The sequence below is a fragment of the Pongo pygmaeus genome, chromosome 1 (assembly GCF_028885625.2).
Source record: "Pongo pygmaeus isolate AG05252 chromosome 1, NHGRI_mPonPyg2-v2.0_pri, whole genome shotgun sequence".
Classification (NCBI taxonomy): domain Eukaryota; kingdom Metazoa; phylum Chordata; class Mammalia; order Primates; family Hominidae; genus Pongo; species Pongo pygmaeus.
The window spans coordinates 79,023,710-79,036,458 of NC_072373.2; the positions used below are offsets into that span (position 1 = coordinate 79,023,710).

The 12,749-nt window shown below is 39.2% G+C and overlaps 1 protein-coding gene across 2 annotated transcripts in view; it reads right to left on the reverse strand.

The window, feature by feature from the left end:
• The window catches only part of MROH9 (maestro heat like repeat family member 9), a 111,375-nt gene that overhangs the window by 38,941 nt on the left and 59,685 nt on the right, over nucleotides 1–12,749 (reverse strand). For both annotated transcript variants that reach the window (XM_054501681.1, XM_054501686.1), the window contains 3 exons: nucleotides 12,539–12,681; nucleotides 11,426–11,563; nucleotides 9,786–9,906 (listed from right to left, as the gene is read on the reverse strand). In XM_054501681.1, the coding sequence (XP_054357656.1) occupies nucleotides 9,786–9,906; nucleotides 11,426–11,563; nucleotides 12,539–12,681 (402 nt within the window). The remainder of the gene's footprint in view (nucleotides 1–9,785; nucleotides 9,907–11,425; nucleotides 11,564–12,538; nucleotides 12,682–12,749) is intronic.

Below are 12,749 nucleotides of genomic sequence, written 5' to 3' on the forward strand. Positions count from 1 at the left end.
GTAGAAGGTTGCAAAAACATGGTGGATTCTAAAATTAAGGAGAGCTATTTTGAGAGTGCAGATCAATGCTTGGATGGTAGGCTTGCTGACTGTGGTCCTGGTTCTAAACCCAGAAATGACCCGGTCTCTCTGCAGACTTGGCTACAGCTACATTTGGTGTTGGTCCTCCCACCAAAACCATCCACCAAGGAAAACAGGGTAACAGGCCTGCTGACCTTGGTTATGGCTTTGTGCCCTGAAACAGCCCTGTAACTCATCTCTATCTCTTCTCAGCAGTGGCCTGAGAGCCGTCCTGCCTGCTGAGGAAGCTGCCAAAAGAAGCCTATATGTGATTTTGCAGGCTGGACTGCTAACTTTGGTCCCACAGCAGATCCTGGAAAGGTCCTGTATCTTGACTCCAGCCCCTTTTAGCTGCAGTTTGGGAGCAGTTCTTCCTGTCTAGTGACCAGCTTAGGAACATGCCTATCCTGCAGACCATGGTCTTGGCTGTAGACACTGAAGCACAGCCTTGTGACTGGGTTCTATCCTTGCTAGTCATTGTCTGGAGCCAGTCCTGCCTGGGACCCACCTACTTACACAGTAGGAGCCCTCTCACAGACCCAAAGGGAGCTACACCAATCTGTGTACTTGGTAATAGGTCTGTTGTTTCTGGACTCTGTAGTGGACCCTCATTCCAGAGACAACACTACTGACCAAGGTCCTGGAGCTAGGCCAGTTCACCCAGGAACCAGAGAAGAGACACACCTTCTTGAGTCCATGGTAACAGACCAGCCAACCACAAGTCCCAGGAGCACCCAGGTGCCCTAGCTCCAACTCCACCTAACCTGCAATTCTGGAGGCATTAGCCCAGGCGTGAAAAGGAAAAGGTGTTTACCTGCCAAAGCCAGTCTGTAAAAGTGGGAAGAGGTGTTTGCATTTTCAAATGCACAGAAACCAATGCAAAGCTATACAGATAATGAAGAATGAGGCACATATGACATTACCAAAGAAGACTTATAAAGCTCCAGTAATTGACCACAAAAAATGGAGATCTACAAACTGCCTGACAAAGAGGTCAAAATAGTCATCTTAAAGAAGCTCAATGAGGTGCAAGAAAACACTGATAGACAACTAAATAAAATTAGAAAAGCAATGCATGAACAGAAAGAGACACTTAATTAAAAAAAACATAAAAAATAACAAAACTGAAATCCTGGAGCTGAAGACTATAATAACAGGCTGAATAATTCAGTTGAGACTTTTGAGAGCAGACTTGATCACACACAAGAAAGAATTAGCAAACTTGCAGACAAGTCATTTGAAATTAGCCAAAAAAAAAAAAGAAAAAGAAAAAAAAGAATGAAAGAGAGTAAAGACAGGGATGTAAGGGACACTATTAAATATATGAATCTAGATGTCTATAACCCTCACAAGATGCAGACAGTTTTGAGCCAGAATTTCTTTAAATGTTCTCTCTCCTATAGGAGTTCCAGAAGTTGGGGGAGGAGAGGGCAGAAAGTGGTGTGGGGGAGGGAGGAAGGAGCAGAGAGAAAGATAGAGAGAGAACATCTAGATTCATAAAGCTCAAGACTCTAAGATCAACTCAAAGAAGAATTATCTGAGACACATTATAATCTAATTATTAAAAGTAAAAAAAAGAGATAATCTTGAAAGCAGAAAAGACAAAGAGACTTCTCATATACAAAGAAACTAGCATAAGGCTATCAGCAGATATCTCAACAGAAACCTCACAACTGAAGGAGCAGGATATATTCAAAGTGCTGAAAGAAAAAAAAAAAACCTGACAACCAAGAATACTATACCTGACAAAGATGTCCTTCAGAATTAAGTAGACATAAAGACAAACAAAAGCTGAGGGAGTTTACAACCATGATACCTAACTTACAAGAAATGCTAAAGGGAGTTCTTCAATTTGACAAACAAAAGCTGAGGGAGTTTACAACCATGAGACCTAACTTACAAGAAATGCTAAAGGGAGTTCTTCAATTTGAAATAAAAGGACACTGAGTAACAACATTAAAATATGTGAATGTATAAAACTCACTTTGAAAGATAAATATATAGTCAAAATTAGAATATTTTAATATGGGATGGTGGTGTGTAAATCACATTTAACTCTCATATAAAAGTTAAAAGAAAAATGTATTAAAATATAGCTTCAATAATTTGTTAATGAACACACAATATAAAAATATGTAAAGGGTGACATCAATAGACTAAAATGGGAGCAGGTAAGGAGAAAAAGTGTAAAGTGCTGCAAGTCCTAGTACTTTAAGTCCTGGACAGACATTCAGACAAGAAACACAAGTCATTCAAATCAGAAAGGAAGAAGTAAAATGTTCTGTCTTTGCAGATGATATGATCTTGTATGTATAGAAAACCCTAATGACTCCATAAAATGCCTGTTGGACGTAATAAACAAATTCAGTAAAGCTGCAGAATACAAAATCAACATACAAAAGTCAGCTGCATCTCTATGCATTAACAATAAACTATATGAAAAAGATTAAGAAAACAATTCTATTTACAATAGCTATAAAAATTAAAATATTTAGGAATATATTTAACCAAGGACGTTAAAGACCTGTACACTGAAAACTATAAAATGCTGATGACGGAAATTGAAGACACACATACATGGAAAGATATCCAGTGTTTATATATTGAAAGAATTAAAATTGTTAAAATGTCTATACTGGCCAGGCATGATGGCTCATGCCTGTAATCCCAGCACTTTAGGAAGCCAAGTTGGGTGGATCACTTGAGCTCAGGAGTTTGAGATCAACCTGGGTAACATGGTGAAACCCAAAACCCATCTCTACTAAAAATACAAAAATTAGCCAAGCATGGTGGCACACACCTATAGTCCCAGCTACTCTGGAGGCTAAGGTGGAAGAATTGCTTGAGCATGGAGGACACAGGTTGCAGTAAGTCAAGATCATGTGACTGCACTCCAGCCTGGGAAACGGAGCAAGACCTGTCTCAAAAAAATAAAAATGTCTATACCACCCAAAGTGATTTACACATTCAATGTAATCTTCATCAAAATTCCAATGGCTTGTTTTACAGAAATAGAAAAAAAAATAAGGTTTGTGTGAGACCAATAAACACCCCAAATAGTCAAAATAATCTTGAAAAAACAATAAAGTTGGGATATTACACTTCCTGATTTCAAAATATATTACAAAGCTATAGTAGTCAAAACAGTATGGTCCTGGCCTGAAAACAGACATATTGACCCATGGAACAGAACAGAGTCCTCAGAAATAAACCCACTTGGTGACTAGGAGGGATCATGGCAGATGGGAAGCAGGACTAGATTGCAGCTCCAGACAGAGCAGCATGCAGAGGCTGCATTGTGAATTTTAGCTCCAGATTGATTGCAAGGACAAACCAGCAATCCTGAGAGGACCCACAGACCCTCTGAAGGAAGTGGACGCTCCTGCAGGACCCGGAAGATACCCCCAAATACTGTGAGTGCCCCAACCGTGGAAGTGAGAAAGGGAGACCCTCCTCTCCCAAACACACAACCTGACTGGAGAAGCTGAAGGTCTGTTTGCCAGAGAAGTTTCTGACTTTACCTGGAGCTGAGTCAAGTCAGAGAGCTGAGCCAAGTGAAATATAGGGGTAGGGGAAGCAGCAGAAAGGCCCTGGGAGTTCACTGGGTCCCCAAGCAGCCCATTCCTGCTTGGCACCACAGGGATCCATCAGGAGGGTGGCCAGAGGAGCAGGGAGTAAAACTATGCAGGGAGAAGGAATTCTCAAGCTGAACTTTATAACAATTTGAATGGAGCAAGAAGCCTCCTGGCCAGAACGCGGGGGAGGGCATGAATGTGGCTTGCAGACTTAGACTTCACAGGCAGGGGAAGAACTAAAGCCTTTTTCTTTTGCAGCTGGGAGGTGAAAAGCCTTGGGCAAGTTTTCAAGCCTACCTTGCCCTCTGCTTGGAAACAGACTCAGGGCTGTTGCAGGGGGCATGGTGGGAGTGAGACTGCCCCCTTTGGTTTGCGTGGAAGCTGGGTGAAGCTCATGACTGCGGCTTTCCCCAACTTCCCTGACAACCTGCATGACTCAGCAGAGGCAGCCATAATCCTCCTAGGTACACAACTCCAGTGACTTGGGACTCTCATCCCCATCCCCTACAGCAGCCATGGCAAGACCCACCCAAGGGGAGTCTGAGCTCAGGCACACCTAGCCCCACCCCCACCTGATGATCCTTCCCTACCCACCCTGATAGCAGAAGATAAATGACATATAATCTTGGGAGTTCTAGGGTCCTACGCACCACTGGTCCCTCTCCACACTACTACAGCTGATGCTTTCTGGAAAGTGCCATCTCCTGCCAGGAGGCCAACCAGCACAAAAATAGAGCATTAAACCACCAAAGCTAAGGATCCTCACAGAGTCCACTGCACCCTCCACCACCTCCACTGGAATAGGCACTGTTATCCACTTCTGAGAGACCCATAAATGGTTCACATCACAGGACTCTGTGCAGACAACCCCCAGTACCAGCCCAGAGGCTGGTAGACTCACGGGGTGGCTAGACCCAGAAAAGAGACAACAATCACTGCAGTTTGAATCACAGCAAGCCACACCCACAGGAAAAGAGGAAGAGTACTACATCAAGGGAACGCCCTGTGGGACAAAAAAATTTGAACAACAGCCTTCATCCCTAGACCCTCCCTCTGACAGAGCCTACCCAAATGAGAAGGAACCAGAAAACCAAACCTGGTAATATGACAAAACAAGGTTCATCGACATCCCTCAAAAATCATACTAGTTCACCAGCAATGGTTCCAAACCAAGAAGAAATCCCTGATTTTCCTGAAAACAATTCAGGAGGTAAGTTATTAAGCTAATCAGGGAGGGACGAGAGAAAGGCAAAGCCCAATGCAAGGAAATCCAAAAAATGATACAAGAAGTGAAGAGAAAAAATATTCAAGGAAATAGATAGCTTAAAGAAAAAACAATAAAAAGTTCAGGAAATTTTGGAGACAAATGCAAAATGCTCTGGAAAATCTCAGCAATAGAATGAACAAGTAGAAGAAAGACATTCAGAGCTCAAAGACAAGGTCTTTGAATTAACCCAATCCAACAAAGACAAAAAGAGTAAGAAAATATGAACAAAGCCACCAAGAAGTCTGGGATTATGTTAAACAACTAAACCTAAGAATAATTGGTATTCCTGAGGAAGAATACAATTCTAAAAGCTCAGAAAATACATTCAGGGGAATAATCGAGGAAAACTTCCCCAGCCTTGCTAGAGATCTAGACATGCAGATACAAGAAGCTCAAAGAACAGCTGGGAAATTCATCGCAAAAAGATCTTCACCTAAGCACATTGTCATCAGGTTACCCAAAGTTAAGATGAAGGAAAGAATCTTAAGAGCTGTTAGACAGAAGCACCAGGTATCCTAACAAGAAAAACGTATCATATTAACAGAAGACTTCTCAGCATAAACCCTACAATCTAGAAGGGATTGCAGCCCTATCTTCAGCCTCTTCAAATAAAATTATCTGCCAAGAAGTTCGTAATCAGTGAAACTAAGCATCATATACGAAGGAAAGATACAGTTGTTTTCAGACAAACAAATGCTGAGAGAATTTGCCATTACCAAGCTACCACTACAAGAACTGCTAAAAGGAGCTCTAAACCTTGAAACAAATCCTGGAAACATATGAAAACAGAACCTCTTTAAAGCATAAATCACACAGGACCTATAAAACAAAAATACAAGTTAAAAAGCAAAAACAAAAAACAAAATACACAGGCAGAAAAGAGCATGATGAATGCAACAGTACCTCACATTTCAATACTAAGATTTAATGTAAATGGCCTAAACACTCCACTTAAAACATACAGAACTGCAGAATGGATAAGAACTCACCAACCAACTATCTGCTGCCTTCAAGAGACTGACCTAACACATAAGGACTCACATAAACTTAAAGTAAAGGCATGGAAAAAGGGATTTCATGCAAATGAACACTGCAAGTGAGCAAGAGTAGCTATTATACCAGACAAAATAAACTTTAAAGCAACAGTGGTTAAAAGAGACAAAAAGGGACATTATATGATGGTAAAAGGCCTTGTCCAACAGGAAAATATCACAATCCTAAACATATTTGCACCTAATACTACAGCTCCCAAATTTATAAAACAATTACTAATAGACCTAAAAAATGAGATAGACAGCAACACAATAATAGTGGGGGACTTCATACTCCACTGGCAGCACTAAACAAGTCATCAAGACAGAAAGTCAACAAAGAAACAATGGATTTAAACTCTACCTTGGAACAAATGGACTTAACAGATATATACAGAGCATTTCATCCAACAACCACAGAATACACATTCTATTCAACAGTGGAACTTTTTCCAAGATAGAATATACGATAGGCCAAAAAATGAGCCTCAATAAATTTAAGAAAATTGAAATTATATCAAGCACTCTCTCAGACCACAGTGAAATAAAACTGGAAATAACTCCAAAAGAAACCTTCAAAACCACGCAAATACATTGAAATTAAATCCTGCTCCTGAATGAGCATTGGGTCAAAAACGAAATCAAGATGGAAATTTTAAAAAGTTTTCGCACTGAATTACAATAATGACACAATGTATCAAAACCTCTGGGATACAGCTAAGACGGTGCTAAGAGAAAAGTTCATAGCCCTAAATGCCTATGTCAAAAAGTCTGAAAGAGCACAAATCGACAACCTAAGGTCACACCTCAAGGAACTAGAGAAACAAGAACAAGCCAAACTCAAACCAAGCTGAAGAAAGAAAATAACCAAGATCACAGCAGAACTGAATGAAATTGAAACAAAAAATAAAAATAAAAAAGGTAAATGAAACAAAAAACTGGTTCTTTGTAAAGATAAATAAAATCGATAGACCATTAGAAAGATTAACCAAGAAAAGAAGACAGAAAATCCAAATAACCTCACTAAGAAATGAAACAGAAGATATTACAACTGACACCCTTGAAATACAAAAGATCCTTCAAGGCTACTATGAACACCTTTATGCACATAAACTAGAAAATCTAGAAAAGATGGATGAATTCCTGGAAAAATGCAACCCTTCTAGCTTAAATCAGGAAGAATTAGATATTCTGAACAGACCAATAACAAGCAGAGAGATTGAAACGGTAATTAAAAAATTACCAACAACAAAAAGTCCAGGACCAGATGGATTCACAGCAGAATTCTACCAGACATTCAAAAAAGAATTGGTACCAATCCTTTTGACACTATTCCACAAGATTGAGAAAGAAGGAACCCTCCCTAATTCATTCTATGAAGTCAGCATCACCCTAATACTAAAACCAGGTAAGGACACAACCAAAAAAGAAAACTACAGACCAATATCCTTGATGAGCATAGATGATAAAATCCTTAACAAAATACTAGCTAAATGAATTCAACAACAAATCAGAAAGATAATCCACCATGATCAAGTGGGTTTCATACCATGTATGCAGGGATGGTTCAACATGTGCAAGTCAATAAATGTGATAAACCACAGAAACATAGCTAAAAACAAAAATCACATGATCATCTCAATAGATGCAGAAAAAGCATTCGACAAAGTCCAGCATCCTTTATGAGTAAAACCCTCAGCAAAATCGGCATACAAGGGACATAGCTTAATGTAATGAAAGCCATCTATGAAAAACCCACAGCCAACATAATACTGAATAGGGAAAAGTGGAAAGCATTCCCTCTGAGAACTGGAAACTAAAAATTCTAAAAGATAACATTGGAAAAAAAACTTCTAGACATTGGCTTAGACAAGGATTTCATGACCAAGAACCCAAAAGCAAATGCAACAAAAACAAAAATAAATAGCTGAGACCTAATTAAACTAAAGATCTTTTGCATGACAAAAGGAATAGTCAGCAGAGTAAACAGACAACCCACAGAGTGGGAGAAAATCTTCACAATCTATACATCTGACAAAAGACTAATATCCAGGGTGTACAATAAACTCAAACAAATCAGTAAGAAAAAAACAAGTAATCCCACCAAAAAGTGGGCTAAGGACATGAATAGACAATTCCCAAAAGAAGATATACAAATGGACAACAAACATATGAAAAAATGCTCAACATCATTAATGATCAGGGAAATGCACATTTCCTGAAAAACCACAATGCAATACCACCTTACTCCTGCAAGAATGACAGTAATCAAGAAAATCAAAAAACAGTAGATGTTGTTGTGAATGCAGTGATCAGGGAACATTTCTACACTGCTGGTGGGAATGTAAAGTAGTACAGCCACTATGGAAAACTGTGGAGATTCCTTAAAGAACTAAAAGTAGAACTACCATTTGATCCAGCAATCTCACTACTGGATATCTACCCAGAGGAAAAGAAGACATTATTCGAAAAAGAAACTTGCACACACATATTTATAGCAGCACAATTCCCAATTGGAAAATCATGGAACCAACCCAAATGCCCATCAATCAATGAGTGGATAAAGAAACGGTGGTGTGTGTGTGTGTATATATATATATATATGGATGGAATACTACTCAGCCATAAAAAGGAATGAATTAACAGCATTTGCAGTGACCTGGATGAGATTGGAGACTATTATTCTAAGTGAGGTAACTCAGGAATGGAAAACCAAACATGGTATGTTCTCTGTGATATATGGAGCTAAGCTATGAGGATGAAAAGGCATAAGAATGATACAATGGACTTTGGGGATTTTGGGGGAAGAGTGGGAGAGAGCTGAGGGATAACAGACTACAAATATTGTGCAGTGTATGCTGCTCGGGTGATGGGTGCATCAAAATCTCACAAATCACCACTAAAGAATTTACTCATGTAACCAAATACCACCTGTACCCCAATAACTTATGGGGAAAAAAAAGAAACCCACCTTTAAATAGTCAACTAAAGATTGATAAAGAAGCCAAGAATAGACACTGGGCAAAGAATAGTCAATTCAATAAAAATAAAGAGTCACACAGTAAAATCAATGAGAGGTCAAAATAGACTGAGCATATTTGAAATCATTGATGACTACCGCAATGTTCAGTTAAATTATGTACACTTTTGAAAGTTTTTAGAAGTAGAAGGTATAGTATAACAGTATGCTTTTCATAATTTATTAACCGTTTTACTATGGTGTTTGAAATCACCTCAAATTTTGAAAGTATTGGGCACTTCACCTTAGGTAATATGTGCCTATTATATTATTATTTTTATGAAAAAATTAGATTTGATAATTTCAGGTTATAAAGCCTTTATTTTTTGTAAACAAAAGTTTGTCAATTTGCTTGATTCCATTATAGTATTACAATACAAGGCACAATATTCATATATAAAGTAATATGGTTCCACATCTTCATTTTAGCCAGTTATTCAGCCAGTTCCTTTCTCCCCCTAGATGGTCGGAAGTACTGCCTAGATCCCAGATGTTAACTACCATCTTTATTAAACCCAATTATCCCTCAATATACTTTAACAATAATACAGAAATATATAAACTGGTACTAAAAAATAATTAGTGTTTGTACAAATTCACACCCCTAGAAACAGAGAAAAACCAACTGCTGGGGAAAGCTGAAGGGACAACTCTTCCATAACCCAGATCTAACTCCACACCTCTCCCTATCCGACTTCAGATATCTTTCATGATCTTAAGTCTTGGTAAGAACCAACATTCAGAGGGAGAGATACGACAAACTGGAATTTTGATTTAAATTTGGGTAAGAAAAGGAAATGAGAACACAGCTGTTCACAGTCTACAAAACTCACTTCAGTGAGGAATATTACTATGATGACAGTGTCTTCTGACCTTCTAGGACCTTCTACTGAGAGCTTATAGAGATAACGCAGGGTCTCCGGAAACTGTGGAAAGTTATATTCACTGAGAGTTCTGTAAAAGAGAATAAGGCACCGAATTAGCGAAGGAGAAAACACTATGCTAGTAGTGGCAAAGAGAGAATCATTATTCTAATATCTTGTACCTCCCAGATGAAAGATATTCTTTAATATTCCCTAAATAAATTGTAGTCCCACCATGAATTCGACATATACTCTGGAGAATTACATATAACTGGATCCCTGTCAACATCTCTTTCCTTAATGTCACTTCCCTTTCCTGTCTCTCTCATCCTTTGCCACAGAACGGAATGTCCTATTTTAGTGCAAGCTCCCATCAATTCTTGACTAAAGGGAGAGGAAATAAAAATCTAGTGCTCAGTCCAAGATGGCTGCATACAGGTCATCTTTGTGGTTTTGGACCAAGCTCTTTCTTTGAATGATGTAACGCCGATGAGAGTCTGGGACCGCCCTGGATTAGTCAGGAAAGGAGGTGATGAGCTCTGATTCACTATGCCATTCTCCAGAACACACTTGGGTGGTGGACAGCCTCACACTTGTCCTGACATGGTAGCCTGGATCAGAGCAGTAAGCGCAGAATTGCAAAGGATGACATGAGGAAGTTTCCATTTTAAGATTCCCAGTTGGTCTTCCAAACCAGTGCTTCTCAAACTGCAACGTGCAAACAGATCACCCTGGGGATATTGCTAAAATGCAGATTCTGATTCAGTAGGTCTGAGGTGGGCCATGAGATTCTGAATTTTTAACTCTCAGGTGACGCCGTTGCTGCTTGTCTGTGGACCCCACTTTAAGTAAGAAGATCCAAAGTTACTTCTTAGATACCCTTAGAGTGACATTCAACTTGTGACAACTTGCAGGGTGCAGATGTACTACACTTTAACACAGCATGTGTTCCTGAAATCCATTTGCAAATGAGATGCTGTTATAAAAGCACCAAGGCCCCACAGACCACAAAGAGTGTAGTTTCTGGGTCAGTCACAACTTGAAGTAGTCTTAGTCTGTCATGTTGTCAACAGCCCGTATTTTGATTCTTGATCAGAAAATCTGATCCCTACAATCAGAAACTTGCTGTTCACTAAAGGGTTAACTAGAAACCCCCCCACCCCCCCTTTCCAGTACAAGAAAAATAAAAGTTCTCTTCTATTCTTTTCCAAATTTATTTGGCTTATTGAGTATAGGTTTTTACTGGACCTCTTTCAAGTGGAAACATGTCTAAAACTGATGCCTGCAGTGCAGGAACCAGCTAAAATCAGAGGGAAAAAACCAAACTCACTTCCAGTTTTCTGTATCTGTAAGAAAAGAAACCTGTTCTATGGAGGGAGGATAATTGGGCATCTATATTATCAGGTAAAAGGGCAAGAAAAAGGAAAAAAATCACAAATAAAAACACTTCAAAATAATTGAAGAAGTAGAAATCAAATAGCAACTCAGATCATTAAGAGAGATTTGGAAATTGGAATAGATGCCTATTTTGTTCCCACATGGCTTATTGAAGGAAGTTGGAGAAGGTGGGATAGAGACCAAGAATCCTGCACAGAGACCCCTGTTCTTACTTAGCAATAAAGCAGACTCCATGATAGTAACACAGATCTTCAGATAACTGGTCCCAGAAATTCTCCTTCATTAGAGTAATATCCACCTGTTGCAGTCCAGAACAATTCAGCAGAACTCTCAGGGCATCCTGGGCATACCTAAAGCCCCAAAAGAGAGCAAGGTCATCACATGCCGGTGATATTCAAAAAACTAAATACACATTACCTTCCTTTTCATCCCATCTTGGGCAGAATATACGTTTTGAGAAAGGGGATGTCTCAATGGAAAAAGATTGCTAAATGTCCTTCATCTTCCCTGGTTAACAGTACATGGGATAGGGGTTAAATTAAAATTGTGGCACACAAAATCTAGCATCAATTGCAGAACACCTTATTTGTTTATTATTACTAGCTTATTTGCAATAGATAATTTGAAAGAGATGTTCAATGATGCAATGACTTGCTAAAGGTGTCCATTTTCTTCTATTAAAGGAATAGGATATATTCTTATCTAGTTGGGATGCTTTGATGTATGTCATCTTAGAGAATAGGGCAAATAGTAGACAGTTGGGTTGAGATTTCCCTGCAGGGTAGCAAAATCAACTGTACACCCTTGGGCAAAATGGAATTGCCAAACTCCTATGTGGACAGACAACTGCATGTAGTCATAAACCCATATATCACATCTCCAACCACAAATTAACTTTCTCGTTAACAAAGTACATTTGAGCACATCATTTTTAATCTTATATGTATAATAACCCTGAGAGGTTATTAGCAGAAAGTAAGAAAATGGAAGAGCAAAAATGTATCTGACTCTGGATTTAATGCTCTGCTCTCTTTTCTGTGGTAGTCTCTTACTGATCTGATAGGGAGTGTGGTAGGAATCAACAGAGTTCTGTGGTCATGGCTCTTTATATACTACACATGCTCAGGGAAGGTGAACTAACTTTTAGGTACTTGGGCTGGTTACTTTTCTGAATGCATTCTACCATTCGGAAGAGAGAAAACTGTAATAAATGAACACACTGCACATGGGACTGTAAAGAATCCCATATGAACCCAAGAGGGTAGAAGTATTGACAGCTGGATGCTTATCTCTTATTTAATCTGAAATAACCAGTTTTAACTCACAAAGTCCTGTCCTTGAGTATCGGTTTCAGCTCACTGCTGTAGAAGACTTGGAATATAAGGGTCGTCAAGAGCTGGGGGAAAAACTGGGCCACCGCTTTCTTGTAGGAACCAAGAGGCAGAAAGGTGCACAGGGCCTGGGATGCCTAAAAGGGAAGGAAATAGGAGGTAGAAATGTAAACATTTTTCTCTAAACCCAGTCAACCTTACTGAG